This window comes from Plutella xylostella, chromosome Z (genome assembly GCF_932276165.1).
Source record: "Plutella xylostella chromosome Z, ilPluXylo3.1, whole genome shotgun sequence".
NCBI lineage: Eukaryota > Metazoa > Arthropoda > Insecta > Lepidoptera > Plutellidae > Plutella > Plutella xylostella.
The window spans coordinates 323,458-349,580 of record NC_064012.1 but is presented as its reverse complement, the minus strand read 5'-3'; the positions used below and the strand labels follow the sequence as shown (position 1 = coordinate 349,580).

General features: G+C 41.9%; 1 protein-coding gene across 3 annotated transcripts in view; it reads right to left on the bottom strand.

The window, feature by feature from the left end:
- The window catches only part of LOC105390359, a 39,223-nt gene extending 22,711 nt beyond the window's left edge, over positions 1–16,512 (bottom strand). Inside the window, exons 1-8 of one of the 3 annotated variants that reach the window (XM_048632523.1) lie at positions 16,292–16,512; positions 15,238–15,311; positions 14,980–15,118; positions 14,509–14,734; positions 13,474–13,648; positions 12,487–12,677; positions 10,051–10,264; positions 3,465–3,550 (exon numbers count right to left, since the gene is read on the bottom strand). In XM_048632523.1, coding sequence (XP_048488480.1) covers positions 3,465–3,550; positions 10,051–10,264; positions 12,487–12,677; positions 13,474–13,648; positions 14,509–14,734; positions 14,980–15,118; positions 15,238–15,295 — 1,089 coding nt within the window. In that variant the 5' untranslated portion in view covers positions 15,296–15,311; positions 16,292–16,512. Of the gene's footprint in view, positions 1–3,464; positions 3,551–10,050; positions 10,265–12,486; positions 12,678–13,473; positions 13,649–14,508; positions 14,735–14,979; positions 15,119–15,237; positions 15,317–16,083; positions 16,228–16,291 lie in introns of those variants that run through there. The other 2 variants (XM_048632521.1, XM_048632522.1) reach the window with 2 other exon arrangements.
- Between the last annotated feature and the right edge of the window lie 9,611 nt (positions 16,513–26,123).

The following is a 26,123-nucleotide window of genomic DNA, read 5'->3' as shown; positions in this document are numbered from 1 at the left end:
GCGATCACTACACCCTTCGGACTCTTCGAGTTTCCGTTCATGACGTTTGGCTTACGGAATGCAGGTCAAACTTTCCAGAGATTTGTTGACGAACTGACTCGTGGCCTAGATTTTTGTTACCCATTCCTGGACGATTTTTTGATCTTTTCCAGGACCCAGGAAGAGCACGAGAACCACTTACGCCAAATATTTTCCAGGCTGCAGGAATACGGCATGCTCCTGAATACAGCGAAGTGTGTTTTCGGCGCTCCTGAGGTAACATTTCTAGGCTACACGATCAACAAAGACGGCACCAAACCTCTGGAAAGCAAAGTGCAGGCAATAAGGGAGTTTCCTGTACCAACCACGGCGAGGCAGCTCAGGCGTTTCCTCGGCATGGTTAATTTCTACCGCCGATTTTTGCCCAATGCTGCCCTAACTCAGGCTCCCCTTAACGCTTTGCTGACCGGTTCCATAAAGGCATCACAGCCCGTCGACGTGAGCGGAAACTCGCTGAAGGCCTTTAGCGACATCAAGGACAGCCTCTGTAGCGCAGCGCTACTGGCTCATCCGGATACGCAGGCCAAACTGAGTCTAGTCACGGATGCGTCTGATTCGGCGATGGGCGGTGTTTTGCAGCAGTACAAGGATGGGATTTGGCAGCCTCTAGCATTTTTCTCCCGCAAATTGAGCCCTACGCAGGTGAAATACTCACCCTACGACCGGGAGCTCCTTGCGATCTACGAGAGCATCAGGTACTTTCGGCACATGCTAGAGGCCAGGCACTTCACCATCTATACTGACCACAAGCCGCTGTGTTACGCTTTCCACGAACGCAAGCGTAACTGTTCACCACGTCAGTATAGACACCTGGACTTTATATCCCAGTTCACCACCGATATCCAGCACATCGCTGGCAAGGATAACGTGGTGGCTGACACACTCTCTCGCGTTGAGGAGCTGCAAAGTCCAGTCAACGGTGAAGTATTAGCCGAATCCCAAGCTTCAGACATGGAGCTTATCCAGTTGCTGCAGGGTGAATCATCACTTCGGCTAGCAAAGGTACCAATTCCTGGGTGTCCTACTGAATTGTACTGTGATATCAGCACACCGACCCCCAGGCCATTCGTACCTAAGCCTTTGCGCAAGGTCATTTTCGACTGCCTACACTCGATGAGTCACCCTGGAGCCAATGCTAGTGCCAAACTTGTAGCACAGCGCTACGTTTGGCCACTGATGAGGAAAGACTGCCGCGAATGGGCTAAGGCATGTCTAGACTGTCAGCGTTGCAAGGTTACCCGACATGTGTCCGCGCCTTTGGGCACACTTGACGTACCTGCAACGCGATTTAGACATGTCCATATAGACCTCATCGGCCCTCTTCCTCCTTCCAATGGATATCGGTACTGCTTGACAGCCGTCGATCGCTTCACGCGATGGCCGGAAGCTGTCCCAATTACCGATATCACAGCGGAATCAGTGGCTAAAGCGCTTCTAGCATGCTGGATATCCAGGTACGGCTGCCCAACCTCCGTCGTTACCGACAGAGGCCGGCAGTTTGAGTCTGCTCTCTTCCAGCACCTGTCCAAATTTGTCGGTTTCCAGCACCGAAGGACCACCGCTTATCATCCGCAGTGCAACGGGTTGGTGGAGCGTTTTCACCGGCAGCTCAAGGCTGCAATCATGTGCCACGCTGACACCACCTGGACCGAGTCGCTCCCGCTCGTTTTACTCGGCATCAGGAGTGCCTTCAAGGAAGACCTCCAGAGTTCCTCCGCCGAGCTGCTGTATGGCGAACCATTACGCCTGCCGGGTGAGTTTTTCAACTCCACAGCCATCGGTCATACAACCGACGTGACTGAGTTTTCCACCCGTCTCAAGTCATTCGCCAACAAATTGCGGCCAACTCCAACTTCGCACCACGTCAATCACAAGACCTTCGTTTATAAGGATCTCGCCACTTGCAGCCACGTATTCCTCCGAGAAGACGCGCTGCGAGGCTCACTCCAACCCGCATACACGGGCCCGCACGAAGTCTTGGAGCGCATCAGTGCTAAGGTTTTTAAATTAAATGTCAAGGGCAAAGCCGTTACAGTATCTGTAGACCGCCTCAAACCAGCCTACATACTGACGGACTCGGACAACCTTGACCAGCAACCTGACGTCACATCTGCACCTGCACCTGACGTCACGCCTGCACCTGACGTCACACCTGCACCAGTACCGGACGTCACACGTGCACCTCCACCTCAAACTCCCATTAAAACCACTCGTTCTGGGCGGAGAGTCCGGTTTCCCGATTTTTATCGCCCGTAACCCGGTCTCTGGAGGGGGGTGATGTGGCGTACTCACCACACACTAATATATTTATCATTACATTTAATTATTTACCTATTACAAATATTTACACTTACACTATACAAAATTAGAAATAAAATTATAATCTAAAAATATCTATTTATATACCTACACCTATATTATTATATTATACAAAACATTATCTATTTATATCATAATTACCTACACACAAATACGCGACAAAATTATAACACCTTATTTTTGTTGTCAGTGGTTAAAAATGTGATACACACTTTGCCGTTTTTATTATGCGCTTACCCGCGAATTCTGTGCGCGCGAGCAAGCGCGCATCAGTCACCAGTCGTGAACTACACCTCCGCGGCTATTACATTATTTGTTTGCGCTCTCGCCTGTTACGCGAATATCAACCGTGTACCTTTGTGATAAGGACTATTGACTGTTTGTGTATCGTGTAACTTATGTAAAAACTGTTCGTGTTCTTTCTTCTTTCACTCCTTCTATTCTATCTTTCGATATTTTCTGTGTGTGTTAGTGAGACGTTAATAAACTGTACATATTATTTTGGAGTTCGGACTTTTTATTTAATACGTCGCACCTCAACATACCTAAAGATTTATTATAATCACGAAAAATTCAAATCCCGATCGGAAATATGATAATTCGTGATTTTGTCAAAAGAACATAAACGTTTTTAAACCTTAGAACCAAAACCAAAAGATAGGTGCGACGATGAGCAAAGCGAGGAGGAGCGTGTTAGGTGCACATAGATATTGAAAGACGAAGCGGAGCGTTTCACATAATATAGCTTAAAAATACATGTATATTAGATAACTACTTATTTCTTGTCAACTAAATTACATTCGGGGATTTGTATTTTCGGAATATAAAAACTTCGGGATTCGTAATTTTAACAATTCGATATAATACAAAATCGTACATTTGAACATTTGAACATCGAAATTATAATTTTCGGAAATTTGACTTTCGTGATTTTAATAAATCTGTCGTTTGAAATTTAGTTTTATCAAATATTAGTGATTTTCATTATTCGGAAACTTGAAATTCGGGATTGTGAATTATTCGTAACTTTGAAATTCGTAATTTTAAAAATCGTTATTTTCATATTCGTTAAAAAGTAATTCGGAATTATGTAGTGTACTCCATACCAGTGGATGGTCGCAGAGGATCTGGCAGCGCGCGCGAAACAGCGACCCGCCCGCCGGCGCGGCGCATGTGGGGAAGTGCACCGAGCCTGGAACGGACATGTACGCACAGTTACATTATATCATTATCACGACATTGGGCTGTGGATGAGACGATGTCGACAGTCATTACAAACGCTACTGTTAACTGTGTTAACAGTATATTAGCGCCCTCTATAAATTAGAAGGTTTAACTACTTAGTTTCCTATGTAAAAACAGCGTTATCTCGCAGGCTACTTGCTCCATAGATCGATTATTAAGTTCCTATAAATCCTGCTAGATGGCGCAGTGTCGGGGGTGGTGGTAGCATACAATATAAGCCGCTTCAGGCGGAGACTCGGTCTCTTTCCACGGGACCTCGCTGTACAAGCAACAATAAACTAGTATCCAGTATCACTAACACACGGTTTCCTTCATATCCACGAGTCATCCCCCTACACTACATAATTTATCAATCTTGATATGGTATGGATGGACCACCCGCACCACACCACACCGTGTCCACAAACCCACACTAGGCTAGCGTAGTGGACTAGGCCTAAACCCTTCCTTCACTGGGAGGAGACCTGTGCCCCAGCAGTGATGGGTCGTGATGATGATGATGAAGATGGGTATGAAGTATTTATTTATTTATTTATTTATTTATTTATTGATGGGAAAACCAACAGCTTATATCTAGGTACATTTGTGCATTATAGTAGGGGTTACATAACAAAGCCAATTACAGGTTTCCACGTATAAAAAATAAACAGTAAAGAAGCTTAGAAGTATTTTTAGTTTCTGTTTTTTAAAGGCAAATCAATTAATTTACTAAGAATTTACTAACATCATGGGACTAATTTTACTGAGAAAATAACTGAAAACGCATAAAATCAGCGTTTACATACATGTGGGGTTTGGAACGCAAGAGGAAGGAAGTGTCTATGGTGAGGAATGACAGTGAGTGAGAAGAAGAAGATTGAAAGACGACGAAAGACGTGTACTTATTTGGATTTATTTTACAAAAAACTAAATAAGAGCCAATAAAATCTTAAAGCCAGTCTTTTCAATACCACATACATATGCTCACGACTGTAATCCCCGAAGGGGTAGTCAGAGGTGATTCGCAAGTAAGTCACCCGCTTTTCACTGTACATTGTACTGACGTGATAGGTAGCGAGCCGTATCGCCATTTTTGTATGAGTCAGATCATGATCATCATCATCATGAGATCAGTCGTTGGTCGCGCTCCCGCGCGTAAGCATACGAAACTATCGCGCTAATAAACATCAAATTTATGCGGTTGAAATGTCGCAAAAAATCGATCTAGATTTGTTAAAAAACTTAATAACTAGTGCCTTGAAACCACTTGACGAAAAAATTAACGACATTTGCTCCAGAATAAGCCAAATAAGTGACGAAATACGCGAGTTAAAATCCGTTGTATCGAATTCAAATAGTGATGGATCAACAAAACCGGGCAGCTATAGTGAAGCGGTGACAACACCGGCCTCTAGCACGAAATCCACACCAGCTAGCCGTCCCTCTCTAACGGCAGCGGCACAACGCGAGAAGCGCACTACTGCAATACGTGCGAAAGAGAAGATATCAACGCAAGCGAACCGACCTACACGACCAACCAGCCTACAACGACGCGGCCAACCAGCCAAGACAGAACTCTCGAGCCAACATAACCCCACGGACAAGAAAAAAATAATAACTGACAAAATAATCACAACGGACGCGACCCCACTGACCTCTAACTCCAATCAAACGACTGCAATTGAGAAAAATACCACTACTGTAACACCTACGAGCATCCCAACGACCCCGACGACCGATGTTGCAACTGAAAATGGAGAACAATGGATCACCGTCACCAAACGCCAGCCCAGAAAGTCATCTGCAATACGTGGATCTGCAACCAACACTGGCATCCAAGGTATTGAGAGGTACACGTACCTACACGGGTGCTATTTCAAAACTGAAACGACCACGGACTCCCTAATCGATCACCTGAAGAAAGTAGATGGTGGACTCCAGTACATCGTGGAAAAGATCCCATCCAAACATGACACCTACACATCCTTCAAAATCGGGATACCAGCTGCATCAATAGAAAAATTCATGGCAACAGACGTGTGGCCTCTGAATACGAATATATCAAAATGGCGGCCCTTTCTCTTACCAAGGCCCAACAGACCACCTGACGAGTCCACCGGAAAAGACACACCAAACAACCAGCACTGAATCAAGAAATCTAACAATCTTCCATCAAAATATCAACAGACTAGAAAACAAGACCAACAAACTGGAATGTGAACTACAAGTCCACGGAAACATAGATGTCCTCTGCCTGACCGAGCTGTTCCTGCATCCTGACGAGCTGCCCAGCGTGCACCTCGAGAACTACAAGCTGGCGGCGCACTACTGCCGGCGCGGGCGCGAGGGCGGCGGCGCCTGCATCTACGCGCGGGACCAGGTCCTCGCCATCGAGCGCCCGGAGGTGGCGCAGCTGTCGGTGGAGATGCACTTCGAGGCCTGCGCCGTGGAGTGCGTCGGTGCGGACACCGTGGTGGTCTGTATCTATAGACCACCTCGAGGTAAAGACAGAGGGGACTTCCCTACTTTTTTCTCAAAATTAAATGACCTGCTTTCTATACACTTTGTAAATAACTATAACATCATTATAATGGGTGACATGAATATTGATATGTTAGTAAAATGTCCAAATTCAAAATTATTATCAGAGACTTTAAGACAGTTTGGATTTAAATCATTAGTTAATTTTCCTACAAGAATAACAGACAAATCAAGTACATGTTTGGATCACATCTATACTAATATGCCAAATGTTAATATAAATGAAGTATCTCCTTTAGAGTGAATTCGTCCAAACATCACGTTACACGAGAATAACTATACCGGGATTAAAATTATACGCGAGTAAATATCTAGGATAAGTACATTTGCATTCTACCAAGTTATACCATGATTAAATTGAATGAACGAGGAACGAAACTGTAATGCAACTAAAATAAAAATAGCTGCGTTTCAAAGCATGCAATAGAAATGACATGCCAACTTAGTTTGAATGGATTATAAAAGTATGAAATTGTTTATGTTTTAAAATTTTATTCGCTGTTGTTATTCTGAGACTTTGCCTTTTAACGTACTTTTGTTTATGTTTTGACAGATGTGTTTATATGTCATTATGACGGTTTTCTAATCAGCTGATGTGCTGCCGCCATTACAAAATTACTCTCGGATAAGCTCGTTACACGGTCAATTTTGGCGGTATAACATTTTATTCTTGGGATAAGCTAGTTATCTTGTTTTCAGGTTTGGTAGAATGCAAAATCTGCTTACTCGCGAGTAACTGGTACTTTACTCGTGAGTAAATAGTTACTCGACGTTGGCCGAATCCGCCCTTACAATTACAAGTCTCAGATCACTCAGGTATATTTCTGTCTATACAAATAAACAAAATGTTACAGCTTAACCTAGAAAGATATAAGCGCCTTTTCTCGGAATTTAACATTAGCAACTTTAAACAAAGCCTAGATTTATATGATTGGGAAAAATTGTTATCTAAATATCAGTGCTCTAGTTTAAAAATTGATGCAACAATTAATGTAATCAACCATTACTTTAACATACACTTCCCTCTGAAGAAGTATCCTGTAAGAAACAACGCGAAGGTGTGGGTCACCGAGGACGTCCGGTCCAGCCGTAGAAAAATACGAGAAGTCAAACAATCACTAACTCAAAATCCTAATGATCAAATCTTAATTGACAAATTGATTAATCTAGAAAAGAAACACATATCTATCCTAAACCTAACGCGTAAAGAATATATAAATAAACAAATAGTTAGTGCCGGAAAGGACATGTGCCGCACTGTGTGGAGGGTCATCGCGTCGGAGACGGGGCGGGCGGGCGCGCCCGGCGGCGGCGCCGCCCTCGACGTGCTGGTCAGCGCCTCGGCGGGGGCCAGCGACTGCGAGCGCGCGCGCCACGCTGCCGTCGCCCTCAACCGGTACTATATCGAAGCTAACAACAACCCGAACTGCCGGCCTTGCTGTGATTCCGCAATTGTTTACCTCAACAAATACTTAGAATCCCACGAAGTACCTAAATTCATAAACACACCTATATCATTGAACCAAATGATAAATGTTATAAATAAAATAAAGCGTAAACAATCCACTGATATAAACGACATGTCAACGGCTGTATTAGACTATCTACCTCCTGTTGTTATATCTTTAGTTTGTATGCTATTCAACCAATGCGTAAATGAGGGTGATTATCCTAGCCTTCTAAAACAAATAAAAGTACAACCTATATACAAGGGAAAGGGTGAAATGAACATGCTTAGGTATTTTAGACCGATATCCCTCATACCTATAATATCAAAAGTATTTGAGCGTCTTATAAGTGACAGACTTATAAAACATTTCATAAAAAATAAACTTCTCAATCATCAACAATACGCTTATCAGCAAAACAGGTCGACTGTTGACGCGGCGCGTGATGTCGTGTGCCGAGTGATGAGTCATCACGAGGCGGGCCGGCAGGTCGCCGCCGTGTTCTGTGACCTGTCGCGCGCATTCGAGCTAGTTAACCACGAACTTCTTTTAAAGAAACTTAAATTGTATGGTATTACTGATGACTTCTACAACACAATTGCAGTGTTTTTGCGTGACCGGAAGCAATGCACGTACGTCCGGAACTCGAAGTCCGACCTTGAATTCATAGGTGACTGCGCGGTGCCGCAGGGTTCTACTATGGGAAACTACCTATTCCTAATCTTGGTCAATGACCTAACAGCGGCATCCGAGCACGCCGAATATGTCTTGTTTGCAGACGACGGTTGCCTGATTGTATCTGCTGAGAACTATATTCTGCTCAAACACAAATTAAACCTAGTCACTGCCTGCATACATGACTGGTTCAGCGCAAATGGAATGCTGCTAAATATAGAAAAAACGAACATTGTTCATTTCCAACTGAGAAGGACTAGGGGACATGACCTAAATGTGGTGTGCAACGGAGTGGCGGTGCCGCAAGTGGACCAGGTGAAGTACCTCGGCTTCGTGATCGACGCCGGCCTCACCTGGGCGCCTCACATTGACGTCACGTGCGCCCGCCTCGCCTCCGCGTGCTTCGCGCTGTCCCGTCTGGCTCGTAGCTTGTCTAATGAAAATATGAAAAAAGCATACTACGGATATTTTCACTCGATTCTATCCTACGGTGTTGACCTCTGGGGTAATGCGGCGTGCTCCGAAAGGATACTAAGACTCCAAAAACGTGCCGTACGAATAATTGCTCACAAACCATGGGACTGTCCCGCTCAACAATTATTTAAAAACTGTAACATCCTAACACTACCGTGCCTATACGCGCTAGAAGTTGCAAAATACGCAAGGCGCAACCTCGACAAATTTAATACTAAAGCAGACTTCCACCGGGTCAACACCCGGCGGCGTAACCAGCTGATCGCGCCCGCGACTAGGCTCGCCAAGTCTGATAAATGTATTAACACTCTCGTTCCCAGAGTATACAATGCACTGCCTGATAACGTAAAAGAAACAAAATCTGAAACCGTTTTCATCGCAAAACTTAAAAATATATTGGTTAATATGCCTATTTATAAATTCACTGACTTCCCTGCCTCGTTGTCCTCTGTGACCCCAACCTTGCCTACCAACTAAATTGCAACAACAACCTGTACAAACTATCTGTAAAATTACTGTATTTTTAACTACATTATAAATTAACATTAAAATTAAATTGTAATTACCTAAATAATATTACATACTTAATTAGCTAATGTACCTATCTATAAAATGTAATAAGTATAACTTGTGATTATGATTTGTGATTGTAATTATGACTTGTGAGTTGTGACGTATAAATATTATTTTATAAATAAATGATTTGAATTTGAATTTGAATTTTTGAAGTACAATGCACTTGAAGTGTTTGTTTACTTTCGTGTGAAAAATCTTAACTCTCAAGAAAATTAACCTTTTTTGGCGAGTTGACCGACAAATCTCCTCCCAACCTATCTTTGAATTGTTATACTACTACTTATATATACCTAAGTTTTTTAAGCCTTTTTTGAGATCTGTACCGATCTCGATATAGAATTTACTATAGTACCTAATCTTACAGTGAATCCTATTATTAGCCTTACTGTTTTTGTTTATACTTAGCATTAATTTTTACAATGTAACGCAGTTGAATTTTCAATAAAAACTACACACACAAACACACACACTCACGCCTTGTACTAATGTACTCCCTTGCGGGGTAGGCAGAGGTGCATTGCTGCACCCACTTTTCGCCAGAGTGTTGTGTTAGTCCCAATGTAATAGGGGGCGGGCCTATTGCCATTTTACGAGCACATCCAAGACCCGAGAACAAATATCTGTGTTTAAACAAATATCTGCCCCAGCCGGGAATCGAACCCGGACCATCGGCTCAGTAGTCAGGGTCACTAACCACTACGCCATTCGGCCGTCAATTTTCAATAAAAACTAAATAAATAAACTGCAGCCTCACCATCATCCATCCGTATGTGATGCACCCTCAGATAGACACAGTCATGCTCAGCCATGGTGAGATTAAGCGGCGCGGCGGCCGTGAAGGGCAGGCGGCGGGGGAAGGGGCGGCGCAGAGGGGTGCGGGGGCGGCAGGCGGCGGCCGCGTCCCCCCGCCACCCCTCGCACAGCTCCATGAGACGCCACGGCGCGCCGGGGTCTAGTGTGCATGAAGCCTGGGGGCAGGATTGCTTTTTGAGAGTTCTTTGTAACATAAAAAAAAATCTAAGTCAACATGAAGCCTGGTAGGAGGAAGGTTACTTTATGAAAGTTCTTTGTAACATAAAATAAAGTCAAAGTGAAGAAATTTTATTCATCGTAAAAATATAAATTTTTCTGATGAACGTCAATTTTTACAAACTACTCTCCGTTCGGATAAGGGGGGCTCTTTCTGTCTAAGGAGAAGAACGGAGGCAAGAAACTCCTGAGCCATCTTGTCAAAAAAAGACTTAAAACTAGTTAGTATACAATACTTATAAGCTTAATAATAATTATTATAATAATAATATGAATTAACACAACTAACTGTTCCCGCGAGCTTCACTTCACCTTAAAAAGTTTTCCGGTACGAATACCGCGATACAAAGAATCCAGGGTGTCAGCTATCTCCATAATAAACTTTAAAATCGTTTGACGCGAAGAAGAAGAGCGTGAGGCACTGTTACTGTGCGCGTGCGACAGAGGCAAATATAAAATGGACAATTATTTCGCTATGCTTATAGCGACCATGATTATACTTTGTAAAATATAGGTCGTTGATTGACAGATGCTTATACCCGACGTGGTGAATAAAGTTAGGCCGAATACAGAGCTTCACCGACCGTCAGCGCGTACGTCAGTCGCGCTTGTCATATGTATGGAAATTCATAAACAGTACAGTGCTAGACCGACCATACGCACATGTATTTTGCTACGCACTGCGCACGAGGACCGTCGGTCGACTGACGAACTATGATCTTGTAGGTTCAGAGTCGCGAGCACAAGTTTCGATCCTCCGTTAACGTTGCGTATCGTCAACTGTCACTGTCAAAATATAAGGCAAAGTTAGTTCCAAAAGTGACATTTGTTTTTTCCATATGTTAGGTAGAATTTCACCAAACGCTAAACGTATTTAGTAGCCTGTCATACGTCTGTCAGTTAGTACAAAATGTATTTAAAATTTGATTTAAATACGTTTAGCGTTTGGTAAAAGTGACCCTTCGTGTAGATTCGAAAATAGTATCGAATCATGTGCTCGCTGCACAGTGCTTCAATGACGGAGCGACCGCGTGACCGACCGCATGGATTCAATACGCATCGCAGAGCCGGTACGCAGAGCACAATGATACAAACTGACGGTCGGTCAATGCGTATCGACAGGGCCGATGGTACGCACTGGCGGTCGGTGAAGCTCTGTAGCCTTAGTTTAGCCCTTGAAAACTAACAAAACATAAGTTTGATCATAGATTTGTCAGCTGTCATAGGGCTCATGCTAAATTTTACAAAGTATAACACGGTCAGTGTCTACAAAACAGAACAAAAAAATATTTTACAAGCTAGGCGCCTGTTAACTGTAACTGGAACAGTTGAGACCGTATGAAGTCTTCAAAATAATATTTAGTCAAGTATTTGTCAAGTTATTGGACGGTACTATGTATGTATTTATCTAGGAAGAATGAAGGAAGCAAATGTTGTAAGGTTGTCATGGTAAAGGGGTTAGAGAAATTAAAGTAGAGCACGCTAGCATAGCGGTAGATAATTATTTCGCATATACAAACACAGAAAATTTCATATTTCGCAATAAGAATTGGACACTGCACAAAAAATAAATTCGCTTATTTCCGATGTTTTTAAAGTTTTGTTTTCATATGATACGCACGCAACATTAGTGGTAAAGGTTTTTCCAAGCTCTGTATGCGAGCGTTATTTATTTCGCCTAAAGAAATGTTACGCGGCATGTGACATTCATTATGAATAATAATAATAGTAAGTATATGTATATAAAGAGCGCTCAGCAACGATTTAAAAAACGAATCTGTTTACTGTCATTCACAAATCCAATGTTGTACTCATATGAATACGAGGATACGGCTCGTGGACTAACACGAGAATACAATTTACAGCAAAAAAAAGAAGCTCTGATTACACATTACAGTCGTGAGCATAATAATTATTATGAACTAGTTGTTCCCGCGCGCTTCGCTTCGCCTTAAAGAGTTTTCCCGTGGGAATTCCGGGATAAAAAGTAGCCTATGTTCTTTCCCAGGGTCTAGACCGTATGTATACCAAATTTCATTCAAATCGGTTCAGTAGTTTTGGCGTGAAAGAGTAACAGACAGACACAGTTACTTTCGCATTTATAATATTAGTAAGGATTAGGATTAGGATGTATGTAAATCCAATATATTTCATTATTAACCTGGCAAGTGGTATTAGCAGTCCCGGCTGCGTCACTCGCGTCGCCGCACTGTCGGAAGGCGGTCCAGTTGTCGCGGCAAGTGAGCGTCGCGGCGGCGGCGGCGGCGGCCGGACACGCCAGCCGGCACGGCGCGGCCACGTCCACGTAGCCCACGCCCGAGCCCGCGTGGCACCGCGCCACCAACGGCACATCTAGGGCCGAGTGAAGATAAAATAAATAAATATGTTGGGACATCTCACACACGGCCATCCGACCCCAAGCTAGGCAGAACCAGTGTTATGGGTGTCGGACAGCTGATATATCTACACAAATACATAGATAGATAGATACTAAATATAAATATCAACACCCAAGACCCGAGTACAAATATCTGTCTTTAAACAAATATCTGCCCCCGCCGGGAATCGAACCCGGGACCTTCGGCATAGCAGTCAGGGCCACTAACCACTACGCCATTCGACCGTCAGATAAAAGATAAAGATAAAAATTATTTATTCGGTGACCAGCACCACACACCAAAAATACACACAAGGAAATACACACAGCAAACAACAATTAAACCAAAGATCTTATATGACTAAACTTATAGGTAGGTACTTAATATTACACATAACAGGCATACAATAAGTGATAACGGTGTTAAGTTAAGAAACTTCTTAATCGATCGACCAGTGAAAATCGACGATGGCACGGAGCTAGTGCAGCGAGTGTACCGCTAGGTGGCGACTCTCCTGCATTTACTCGCCACTACTCGGACGTAATAAAACTGGCACTTTCCATGCTACAAAAATAAGACTGCCTGCCTTTATAATGAACAAGGTAGGTACAGCACAGTTCGGCTTAGCATTAGCATCACAAGCTTATCTGTATATCTTCCATTATTCATAATTCTATTTTAGATGATGGTTTTTGACACACACCCACACATAACACTCGGTATACTGTTTTCAAATGACGCCAGCATTTCGCCGTTGGTACAGTACTTACCGTCAAGAGTGACGTTAGTCGTCTTCAAGTAGGCACAGTGGTCATCTTCTACGGTAACGTTGCTGATGTGCGCGTCAAACTGAATGCTGTCTGTAGCGCTGTAACAGTACTCGGGGATGTGCCAGTGCTCGCACACCGTCTGCCACATACTCGGCGAGTCCATGTCACACTCCATCTGAAAAGTAAAACATTATTTTTTTTAGAAAAGCTTTGTTATTTATTTTTTTGAAAGATTTAATAATTATGTGCACTGTAAAACTTGCATTATACACCTGATTTATTTTAAACTTTAACAACAATGATGAACGTATAATGATGAATGTTGAATGACGATGACAAGACATGGCACAGTAATAGCTGTTTCTATAAAGCCTCGTATTCACTAGGGGACAAATCGTCGCAGAACCTGTCTAGGCACATGTCGTCTACGTGTCGCACGCGACTATACAGCGAACATCTACGTCTACAGAACTTCCTGCGACATCAGTCTAGCGACCGCTGTTGCAGAGTGTGGACGCGTGCGCGACTTCTAGCACGCAGCACTAACTGCCATTACAACCTCGGGCGACATGTCGGCGGAGACTGCTGGTGTGGACAAGCAAAATGTATCACGACATGTTAACAAAATGTTTTGAAAACACGCACCGTAGATGTTCTGTAACAGTCTCAGAACTTGTGCCCTAGTGAATTCGAGGCTTAAAGCCTCGCCTTAAAGGCACAAGTTCTGAGACTGTTACAGAACATCTACGGTGCGTGTTTTCAAAACATTTTGTTAACATGTCGCCCGAGGAAGTCAATAAGTTTTAGAGCTATTGTTTTCCCCACTCTACGTGCGCGACTTCTAGCATCATGTTGATTCTACAAGTCGCGCACGCGTTCACACTCTGCAACAGCGGTCGCTAGACAGATGTCGCAGGAAGTTCTGTAGACGTAGATGTTCGCTGTATAGTCACGTGCGACACGTAGACGACATGTGCCTAGACAGGTTCTGCGACAATTTGTCGCCTAGTGAATACGAGGCTTTAGCCTCCATACCCGGCACAGCGCGGTGGCGTCGTCCCGAGCCAGCGCAGCGGCGGCGGCGGCGGCGGCGGCGGGGGCGGAGGGGCCGGGCGCGGGGCACGCCCGCAGCACCGACGCGCCGTCGCCACAGTCCAGCTCCACCGACCCCGCCGTGCGCACCGGCACCAGGTACACGGCCGAGAAACACACCAGCAGCAACACTTGGCAGATTAGGAACACCGCCTTCTGTAGCTTATATCTGGAAATAAAAAGAAAAATATCATTATTAGTGTGTAAGTGCAAATAAGAATAAGTACACAGACTATAACCATGGTAAAAAAGTTACTTACTGAAAATACTTAAGTAATTTAAATGTGTTTGCCTAATGAATTTACACATGCACATCTAGATCTAGCACATCTAGATGTGTGAACCCCGCCAACCCGCAGTCGACCAGCATGGTACTTACACCTCTGCAAAGAATAGTATAGAATAAACTTATACCTGTCAGCAATATATCCAAACAGTGGTTTGGAAATAAGGCTCATTATTGGCAGTATCATGAACATGGCTCCCACAGTGGCTGCGGAGAGCCCAAGGTGTCGGGCATATGTGGACAGAAACGGGACCAGCGGGGCTATTCCTGCAACAATGGACATATTTACTGGATTATAAAATTATGTGAAGGTATTTATGACTTTGATGAGTAAAATAATAATATTCAAATATTAAATTGTATATTGTATTCAAATATTTACTCACCAGCATTAAATAAAAAATAATGGCCTTTGATGGCCAGATGTTTTTTATTTACTTTCATATTTAAAGATGGTAACATACCCTGAAAGCAGAAATAAAAACTTTACCCAAAATTTTATAACCTACTTTAAGTCTCAATTTAACATGCATTAAAATAGATAAATAATCAATGATACATAAAAGTTTTTTTTGGTTCCCTCTCACAAACGAAGGCAGGTAGATTGATGGTTCGTCACAATTGTGAAATTGCATAATTGATCCCACACCACTGTAGTGAGCAAATTATCAATCCGCCTTATGGAATTCACATACCTATATCTATATACATACATATACATATGCACTCACAACTGTAATCCCCAAAAGGGTAGTCACAGGTGGCTCACAAGCGAGCCACCCAATTTTCGCAGCACATTTGTACTCATGTGATAGGTTGCAAACCATATCACATGTCGCCATTTTGGAATAAGTACAATGCACTTAGGATAAACATGTAGAACCTAGATGTGCAGGTTTCCTCATGATGTTTTCCATATCTTGTATTAATATATACATCATATTTGTACCAGTTTCAGTGCAATGAAAGAAAACTTTTAAACATATAACTAAATTAAATTAAATTAAAAATTATTTATTTCAGAAAAGTTGTGTACAATCATTTTAACTAGGCACTATCGTAAGTACATAAATTATTTAAATGTGTTGGATCATTGGTGTCCTAAATAGGTTTTTTAAAACCTGTAGTAAGGGCTAAAGATTGAAACTCTAGATTATTTACAAGATGCATGGTTTGCCGACATAGTTTGAAATATTACTGTGGAATTTTAGGTATGTAGACAGTATACATACCTACTTAGATCATGTAAATTATCATTATCACTTTCACTAAAACTAGGTTTACTGGCATATACATTAAAAACATTTAAAAAAATATGGAAGCTACTACAAAGTTCACATGGTTGTGAAATCACTTACAATGATACCAGTCAGCATTTTTTTATACTGAAACCTGTATTACTTATCACTTTAATCAATTAATCCGATAAAATGGTACATACCTACAAATCGGCAGCTACATAAGCGATGAAGACACAAAGATAAAATATATCTACAAAAGTAGGTAATCAGGTGAATTACGACTGTAATAAAGCTATTGTAATAATACCGGCTCAACTAAACAAACAACTAGAAAATAAAATTAACATAATAAAATTGTAGAAACTAAAACAATAAATAAAAATTTGGTCGGTGTCAAAGTCAAAAGTGACAGTGCCGTCAGTGCCATTGCCATGCTATGTTGCATGTTGTCAATGTCAATGAAATACAGAAATAATTTACTCTGTGAACAAAATACATCGCGCTTTTTCATTATTCTGAGTCATGGTGCGACTCGTGCTTCTCGAGATAAGTACTTATTAGGTATGTTCCTTGGACTCGGTCGATGTGATAAAATAATCATAAAAAATTCTTCAAAAAACCACTAAAAAGTAAGAAATAATTTAATGTTTCGACCAATGGGAGATTTTCTTTTGATGTTTAAAAGTACCAAAATCGAGCAATAGATGGCATGCGGCCTGTTATTTTTTATGAGAATTCTATGTGACAGTACACAGTACAAATAAGCAGCGCTAAGCAGGAACTGTTTTTTTATGTTGGTGCGGTGACAAAGTAATCTGAAGAAGTATGGCACCAACTTCATAAAATAATAGTAAGTACCTATATCTGCAGTACCAGTACTCGTAGAACGCAAGATAAATGCGGGGGACATCAAGGGAGCCGCCCAACTTCTTTTTTCGTCCGACGCGGCTGCACCCGACACAGCAGAGACTCTATCCGCCCTGGAGTCGAAACACCCGCTTTCATCACCATCCTCGCAGCTTCCACCACCGCCCGACCCCACCGAGCGCACCCCGACAGCCACGGTTGAAGACGTGCAGGCTGCAGTCGCGTCCTTCCGGGGCGGCTCGGCCGGTGGCCTCGACGGACTCTCGCCCCAACATTATAAAGATCTTATCTTTGGCACAACGGGAGACATTGGCCGAGTCGTGCTGGAGAGCGTGACACAGCTAGTGAACCTCATGCTGTCGGGAAAGGTTTGCACTGAGATAACTGATGTTTTATACGGTGCAAACCTATGTGCTCTAAAAAAAAAGGACGGTGGGATAAGACCTATCGCTGTGGGAAACGCAATCCGCCGCGTGGTATCCAAAATATGTTGCAAACACATCGCGCCAATACTGTCGGATAAGTTCCAGCCCACCCAGTTAGGTTTCGGCAGTAAAGGAGGGTGCGAGGCGGCGGTCCACGCGGCGCGCGCGTTCCTCACAAGCGGCGCGGGCGAGGTGCTGCTGAAAGTGGATGTAAGGCACGCCTTCAACTCGGTTGAGAGGGAAGCTCTGCTGACTCAGATCAAGGAGGTGGTTCCTGAAATATACCACTACATGTGGCAATGTTACGGGGAAAAAACAAAATCAGTATACAGGAACCACCTCCTTTACTCTGCGCCTGGGTGTCAGCAGGGAGACCCACTCGGTCCAGCGATATTCAGTCTGGCTATTCATCCGGTGATAACCAAAATTAAATCTAAATTTAACGTGTGGTATCTCGATGATGGATCCATAGGAGATGAAGCAAGCACTGCTCTTCAAGACCTTGACTCCATGATCAAAGAATTCCAAAACATCGGACAAGAATTAAATTTCTCTAAATGTGAACTTTTTATCAACCCCAACCTACCGACAGACAAACAAACAGACATCCATAGTAAATTTAACTCTCTGGCACCCGGTATCAAAATCTTAAATAAAAGCTCGCTTCGTCTCCTCGGATCCCCAGTTCTTGACGAATCAATTCCCAAATATATTGACGATGAAATCACAAAATTCCATGAATCATCGCATCGGCTGGTACAAATTAATCCGCAAATCGCCCTGGTAATCATCAGATACTGTCTTTTCGTTCCAAAATTTACCTATGTACTGCGATGTTCACCTATTTGGAGACACCAAAATTTACTTAATAATTTGGATGCGATGATCAGAAATATATTAACCGAAATTCTAAATTGCCAACTTGATAACCGCAGCTGGGCCCAGGCATCGCTGCCGATACGGTTCGGTGGCCTGGGCATCCGCTCGGCGTCCAGTGTGGCCCTCCCGGCGTTCCTGTCCTCGGCACACAGTACGGCTGGCCTCTACGGAAAGATAATTTACCCATCGCTTGGCGATGCAGAGGTCACCTACTTGGCCGAGGCCAGGAGCGCCTGGTCAGATATCGCTGGCCCACAACAAGATGTCCCTCGACTACCAGAATCCCAGAGGCTGTGGGACGAGCCGATCTGCAGGCAGGTTCAGGAAAATCTCTTAGAAACTGCCACCAGCCCTGCAGACCGCGCCCGCCTTATGGCTTCTGCCGAACCGGAGTCGGGACATTGGTTGAGGGCCCTTCCATCTGCGAGTGTGGGCACACTGCTGGACCGCAACACCTTTAACCTTTCCGTCTGTTTGAGACTAGGCTGTAAGACCAACGAGCCACATCGCTGCCGTTGCGGGGACCCCGTCGACCAGCTAGGCCACCACGGCCTCTTCTGTCAGCGGAGTGCCGGCCGATTACCCCGCCACGCGGCCCTTAACGACGTCATACGTCGGGCCTTTGCGAGCGCCGGAATCCCCGCCATTCTGGAGCCAACCGGCCTGGCGAGAGACGACGGGAAGAGGCCCGACGGTATGACCGTAATGCCCTGGAAGTACGGGAAATGCCTAGTCTGGGACGCCACCTGCACCGACACAGTGGCCCCCTCCCTCATCCAGGGTAGTGCCGCGGCGGCGGGCACGGTGGCGGCTGCTGCAGAAAACCTCAAACGGCGCAAATACAACGGTCTGTCTGACAGCTACATATTTGTGCCGTTTGGGGTTGAGACCCTGGGGCCGTGGGGACCCGAAGCGCGACGATTAGTAAAAGAACTTTCGTCGCGCCTGGTCGAGGTATCAAGGGACCAGAGGGCTGGCAGCTATCTCAGCCAGCGCATCAGCCTGGCTATACAGAGAGGGAACGCTGCCAGCCTCCTCGGAACCATCCCAGGCGACGGCAGCGAACTAAAAGAAATATTCTACCTTTGATAAACTCCTGTTTATTAAGGGTAGAATATTTCCAGGCCCTAAAAGTATTTTATATTATTAGGTATTTTATTTTTATTTTTAAAATATATAAATAGTTTAGTATAAGCAGATAATCTATTTTATAAAGTTAATTCGTAAAAAGTATATATCCGTTCATAACATTATTCAATAAACAAACCAGTACTTAGGTATATTTGTACTGTCACATTGCATTGGTCGAAACATTTAATTATTTCTTACTTTTTAGTGGTTTTTTGAAGTCGGTTTTTTTTTTTTTTAAATGATTATTTTATTTTATTCTTTTAAAAGGTAAGGTGCTAACCCAACAAACATTTTACCCTCAGTTACAGCTATTTTTATAACTTTAACCTGTATAACTGTGTTATAATTATCTCAGTTCTAACATAAAGCGATAAAGATGAGTTAAAAAATGAAATTAGTGTTAACAGCAGGTTTAAGTGTTAAAATGGTATTAGTCAAAGCAATTATAATTAAGATGTTATAGGTTTAAACTGTTTCTAGAACCTAAAGCTATACAAGAGTGCTCACTGACACTTGTTAACACTTATGGTTGTTAAGTGGTTTCCTTTAATACTCATATAAATCTTTAGGTGTCATATTGACTTTAGGCTGCAGGAATTGGTTATAAAAGAGATTTTGTCAAGAGTGCAGTAAGACAAGATTCTTACAGTGTTGGAAAACTCAACAATGCAGTTTTAATCTTTAAGGTTAACTTAACTTACGCTTATTGCGTTTGGCAAGTAGACTGTAAAAGTAACGGTGTTAAGCAAGACTGTGCGGATCGACTAAGACTGCATAATACCCTTGGCTAAGGGTGTTCTATTACAAAAAGTGTAATAGATGACTTAGGTGAGTCTATATGTCTTAAATGTAAGTTCGCCATTTGCATTGGCGACCTTACCTATAAATTGCTGGGATAAACAATATTTTGCTTTAAAATACTTATTTATTTATGTGTATTTTGTCATTCCAGTCATGCCAATCAATTTATGAAACTAATGGACATACAGTAAGGATACAAAAAAATACAAAATTGAGTCGTCTATTTTATATTTACTTATGTTTCATTTGAAATCCTTAATAAATTCGGAGCGCATTAAAATTGAGGTGGAAAATATGGTATACATTACAGTAAAATTACAATGGCATATTATTTTCAATTCACAAAACATGTTAAGTCAAGTTAATATATTATATTTACTGTTATTTAGTATTAATCAATACTGTCACTCTAATACTGTCGCGTATAATTGCTGTTGACACTATTATTTTCAAAGACATACATCTTGTATGGTAAAAGTGTATTCGAAAAACGGTAACATACTCACTTAACCCTTTTTTAACTAACAAATAAGAGTCAGGGAGTCAAATAACCATTCTACAACCACAACTATACCGGTAAAAGTTCTAGCTGAGAGTGATTAAACGCTCTTCAATAGTAACTTTAGCACTTCAATGACACCGTACTACAGGTTTTCTATAACTTAAACACTTCAATGACACCGTTTTACAGACTTTCTAAAGCCTTTACTCTCAAAATCGTGGGCCTCTTTCGTGGTTATAAGTGAGTTAGAGCACTCTCCTACACTCTTATACAGCTATGTCTTAACACTTTAATTTTCGAATGGAACCATTATACAAGTTATATGAGAGTTTTTTTTAACGCTACGATGTTAGTTGGGAATGAAACCAATAAGTCCTACTAGTCAATATGAATAATTTAAGCCTTAACACGAGGTAGTTGCTATATACCGTTGAGGAGTTCCCTTAGCTACCTTCCGTTTCCATCATCAGATCAGCTCAAGGTCACCGTCATATATTTAGTATACTTTTTAGTGTTTTTTTGAAGTCAGTTTTCTATTTTTTTTAATGATTATTTTATTATATTCTTTTTAGTTTATTTGCATTAATTGACAATCAAAATGTAAAGGTGCCAATGAAACCAATAAGTCCTACTAGTCAATATGAATAATTTAAGCCTAAACACGAGGTAGTTGCTATATACCGTTGAGGAGTTCCCTTAGCTACCTTCCGTTTCCATCATCAGATCAGCTCAAGGTCACCGTCATATTTTTTTATTATAAGAATTATATTTACGTTCAAAATTTCACGAGAATCGGTTAATAGGTGGCCAAAACGGAAAATAATACCCTATTTTTACACCTTTTCCCATCATAGTTTGGATTGGAATTGAATTTTGAAAAATGGGACCACCCCTGATGTCTACCCAATACCATCAAAAAATCTGTCGATAAATGGCGGAGTAATCAATGAACCAACATTTAAAAAAAAACATACATACAGGTGTAGACGAATTGAGAACCTCCTCCTTTTAAAATGCAGCCGCATACTTAGCTGATTCTAACTAGAAATAACAATACCTAGCCGGATTTGAAACCTTTTAGGTTGCGTATCGTCAAATGTCACTGTCAAAATGTAAGGCAAATTTGTTAGTTCCAAAGTTGTATTTGTTTTTTCCATATATTTGTGTAGATTCGAAAATAGTATCGAATCCTGTGCTCGCGGCTCAGCCTGCTAGTTGGCAAGTATAGTGCGACAAACGTATCTGTTCCGGTGAAAATGATTACTTACTAATGAATTGTATATTGTAAAAGATTAGATGGGTTCATTAACACCGCAAGAGCGAATTAACAACACGTGCAAACATAAAACCTTATAGAATTAAGAAATTTTACACATTTATGTAAGCTGTCACCGGAACAGAAAAGTTTGTGGCACTGTAGTTGGACCTCTGCAGATTACAGGAGGAAAATATGTAACTGGTATGTGCAAACAAGCCGGGTCCACTGCGGGCCGAATTTACACCAGCTGCGTCCGCGGCCGTACGGGGCTTCGGCGCGCAAGGAATCGAACAGACACGATACTGACCACGAACTACCTGACAATACCTAACTAGTTAGAATATTACAATCCAATTAGACACAGATGTGGTGTGATGTCTTAGGAATAACGCAGTGGTTTACTGTTGGTCAACCTATGACGTTCCGGCTTCGATTTTCAGCTGGGGCACACACCTCGAAAAATATGGATTTTACCCCCATGTCACGCTCAAACGTATATATTTTTACAAGTATTATTTTATTATTTTATAGGTACCTAAGTATAAGTAGTACTGCTTATATAGGCATATATGTAAAATGATTGAAATAAAATTATAAATTATGAAAATCGTATAATATGATGGTGTCTGAGTGTTGAAACAGCAGCCCACGCGGCCGCGGCAACAAGCCGCGTCTGTGTGCCCGCTGCTCCACGCGCCCACTCACACACTACAGACGAGTCTCTAGTGTCTCTACAGCCCTTCAAAATATTATTAGTACATTATTCATTTCACACAATTTAAAAACAATATCAAAACAGTAACAGTTATATAGAAGCGTCCGTAGTCGAGCGGCCTCAGTCATCGTAACTGATCACTGAGGTTAAGCAACAACTGGCATGGTCAGCCATTGGATGGGTGACCAATTTCAAGTGGTGCTTTTCTGTACGCTTCCGTTGTAGTATGGTAGTATCTGCAAATTGGCTAGTTGTTAGAATGAACTGCAACATAAGAATGTAGTGCTGCGCTAGCATTAATATAGGTATATAAGCATCGCACATATTTAATAAAAGACTTCTTTTACAACCAACATTAATCGATATTTTAATACGTTCCTGCGCGCAACTTCTCACATGGCGATCCTGCCAGGCCGGCGCTGCTGGTAGCGGCGCCGGTCGGCCCACGAAGATCATCAACCTCGGCCGACAGACCAGAACCAGCACACCAACACCAACACCTGCAGTACCAGTGTCAAGAATAAACACCAGCGGCACCAAGGCAACCAACCTCGGTGAATGACATGAAGAAAACATGTACAAGTGAGACCAGAAAATACGAAGAAATACTGCGACCGGACGAGGAGTCAGGGCTATCCCGGCTCGAACAGGTCAGGGCTATCCCGGCCATCGAAGCGGACCAGGGTTATCCCGGCCAACTCAAGAAGATGACCAACCACGTGCGTCTTCGTGCAATCATCAGTGTCATCGTGCGTCACGTCCGCCCAGCCGTCATCATTATATTGTTACTGTGAGTCAAATTAATTAATTCAGGAAGGATTAGAATTATAGATTTTGATTTTGATAAAATATTTTTTAACAAGGGTTTAATCTGGCATTTAAGTAATTGTAATATCTAGTGTCACAAATCACGAGTAAATTTTTCTTCTAGAACATAACCATTTGAAATATTTGAATAGGTATTCTAAAAATAGCATACAAGTTAGGTATCGCTAATAAATAATATATGTAAGTAATGCATTCAGAGTTGAATGACTGCAGAAAGTTTCTAGGTCAAGTTAGTAAAACCGACTACCTAATGACAATTGAATAGAGATTTTCAGTAAATGAATTAATAAGTAAATGATATTTTTTTGTTGTGAATTAGAAAGTTTTATGGATCGGTACATTGGTAAAATATATAATAAGGAGTTAAGGAGCTCAGATTGGAGGCCATTGCTTTAAATTGTAGCGGCTCTATTTTATATTATACAGGTGCACAAAATAGGTGGCCTGATATGCCAATAAGTAGGGTGACCATGCCCACAAAGTAGATTAAGGGTGTAGAGATACAGTCCTAGGAGAATTATGTTCTTGATCATAGTGTTTGGACTATCGTGCCCTCAGTGAAAGACATAATAATATGAATTAGTAGTAAGGCATTAATGTGAATAGTATACAAGATTAGAATGAATGATTGAGGACACAAAGGTTAAGGAGTTTTGACTATAATGCGGCAAGTTACTTGGCGACCCTCCTTGCGGGGTGAAAGAAGTGGCGGGGGCGAGGTAGCACGACATGCTACACACGTAGAAAAGTGTGCCCGGATTAATCTCGCGATGGCTCGTAACTATTTCTGACGTAAGTAAAATTTTATTCTTTGACTGTTCCCGTAAATGTCATATTTAGATTAAAATGTATAGTTTGACAGCATTAAAATTTGGATGTTCCTTCAGAATATCTACCAATTTGAATTTATTTATGTAAAAGTGTTTTATTTTATAACTCAATTTCCATGTCACTTTCATGTTCACTCTCTGTTTGAACTTGTTCTTCGTCGTCGTCATCCTCATCTTCATCATCGTTTTCATTAACTTCAATTATAAATCTAAGACAAAAACCAATTTATGTTTAATTTACAATAAATTATAAATAAACAATAACATACCTGTCCAATACATCGTCAAATACTCTATCAGATTTATAATATTCGTCTTAATTTTTTATGTCGTCACAATTTCTCCACTTTTTAGGCGAATAATTAGAGAAAAGCAACTCTAAGTCTTTTATCTCTTTATCTAAGTTAGAGTCAATCGACGTTCTTGCGAGCTCGCCTTTCACGTACCGCCACACAAGTTCAATAGGATTTAATTCCGGGTGGTATGAGGGTAGGCGAAGCACGATATGACCATTTTCTTTCAAAATTTCATCAATTTTGTAATTTTTCTCTGTGTTTTACTCATTAATTACTTTCATTAAATCACATAAATTTTGGTTGCTTTCCTAATTACAAGAACTGACAACTGACGCACTGTCATATGGACTCTTCGTCTTTGTTGTTTACTTTTTCGTATCTGACTGCGCAGTACCAACCTTTAGCCGCGTAGCATGACTGATCCGGTACGCTGTTCTACAAGAAGCCCCTGGTTCTACCTTTTTTGGCATAAGAATTTTTTGCCTAATCTCGTATTGCATAGTAACGTTTGGTCAAAGTCTCGTTACGCCGAAAATCGTATGGCATAAATCTCGTTTAGTAAAAAGTTATTTCGCATAACATTGTTTAGCCTAATAATGGTATGGCCAAATCTTGAATAGCCTAATATTGCTATGGCATAGGTACAAAGTAATAATATTAGTTTGGCTTTAACTTTGACGGAGCGTCTCCCTACATAGCGCAAACTGGTGCCTTGTATTGTTTCCGCTGTTTGGAAAACGCTCCGCTCCGCTTCGCTACGCTCCGCTTTGGTTTTGATGAACATGTGCACCTAACACGCTCCTCCTCGCTTTGCTCGTCGTCGCACCTATTTATAGGTTTCGATCTCATGGGGTTTGTAATAATTATATTGGTCGTTAACTTTCGATTTTTTGATCATACAATATCGTGATTTTCGGGATGTAGGAGAAAAATACCACAATTTGTACATTTACTACATACTTAATATGTAAGATAACATTAGGAGAAAGAAGATTATACATAGGTATAGACGAACATAAATTTGAGCAAACGAAACTTAAGTGTTTAAAGATTGTGCCTAAAGAGTTTTAGACGAAACGAGCCTTATGCCACATAAGTCTTGGCAAAGTGATGGTTCGGCCAAAAAAGTTTAGACCATACGAGTTATGCGAAATGAGTTTTGGTCAATAAAGATTATGCCAGATGAGCGGAACCCGAAGCCCCTATATTGAGACATTATACGATTTGTTGTTTTTAACGTTATTTTGTTGACGAATTATAGATACCTAATAATAATATAATGATAATATTAAAAAGGCCTCAACACTCTTCCTAAGACTAATGGTCTCAGGATCAATGATCTCATGTGGGTCGCACTCAAATTATGACAGACTATATAAGACATGTGGCCGCCTCGGCTGCGCGGCCGAGACTGCCGTAACAATGACATGCAGTGCACGCGTTGCCCTTCCCCGCTACCCTCCCGCTACCCGCTGTCGTCTTGGGTACCTCGTCCCCTC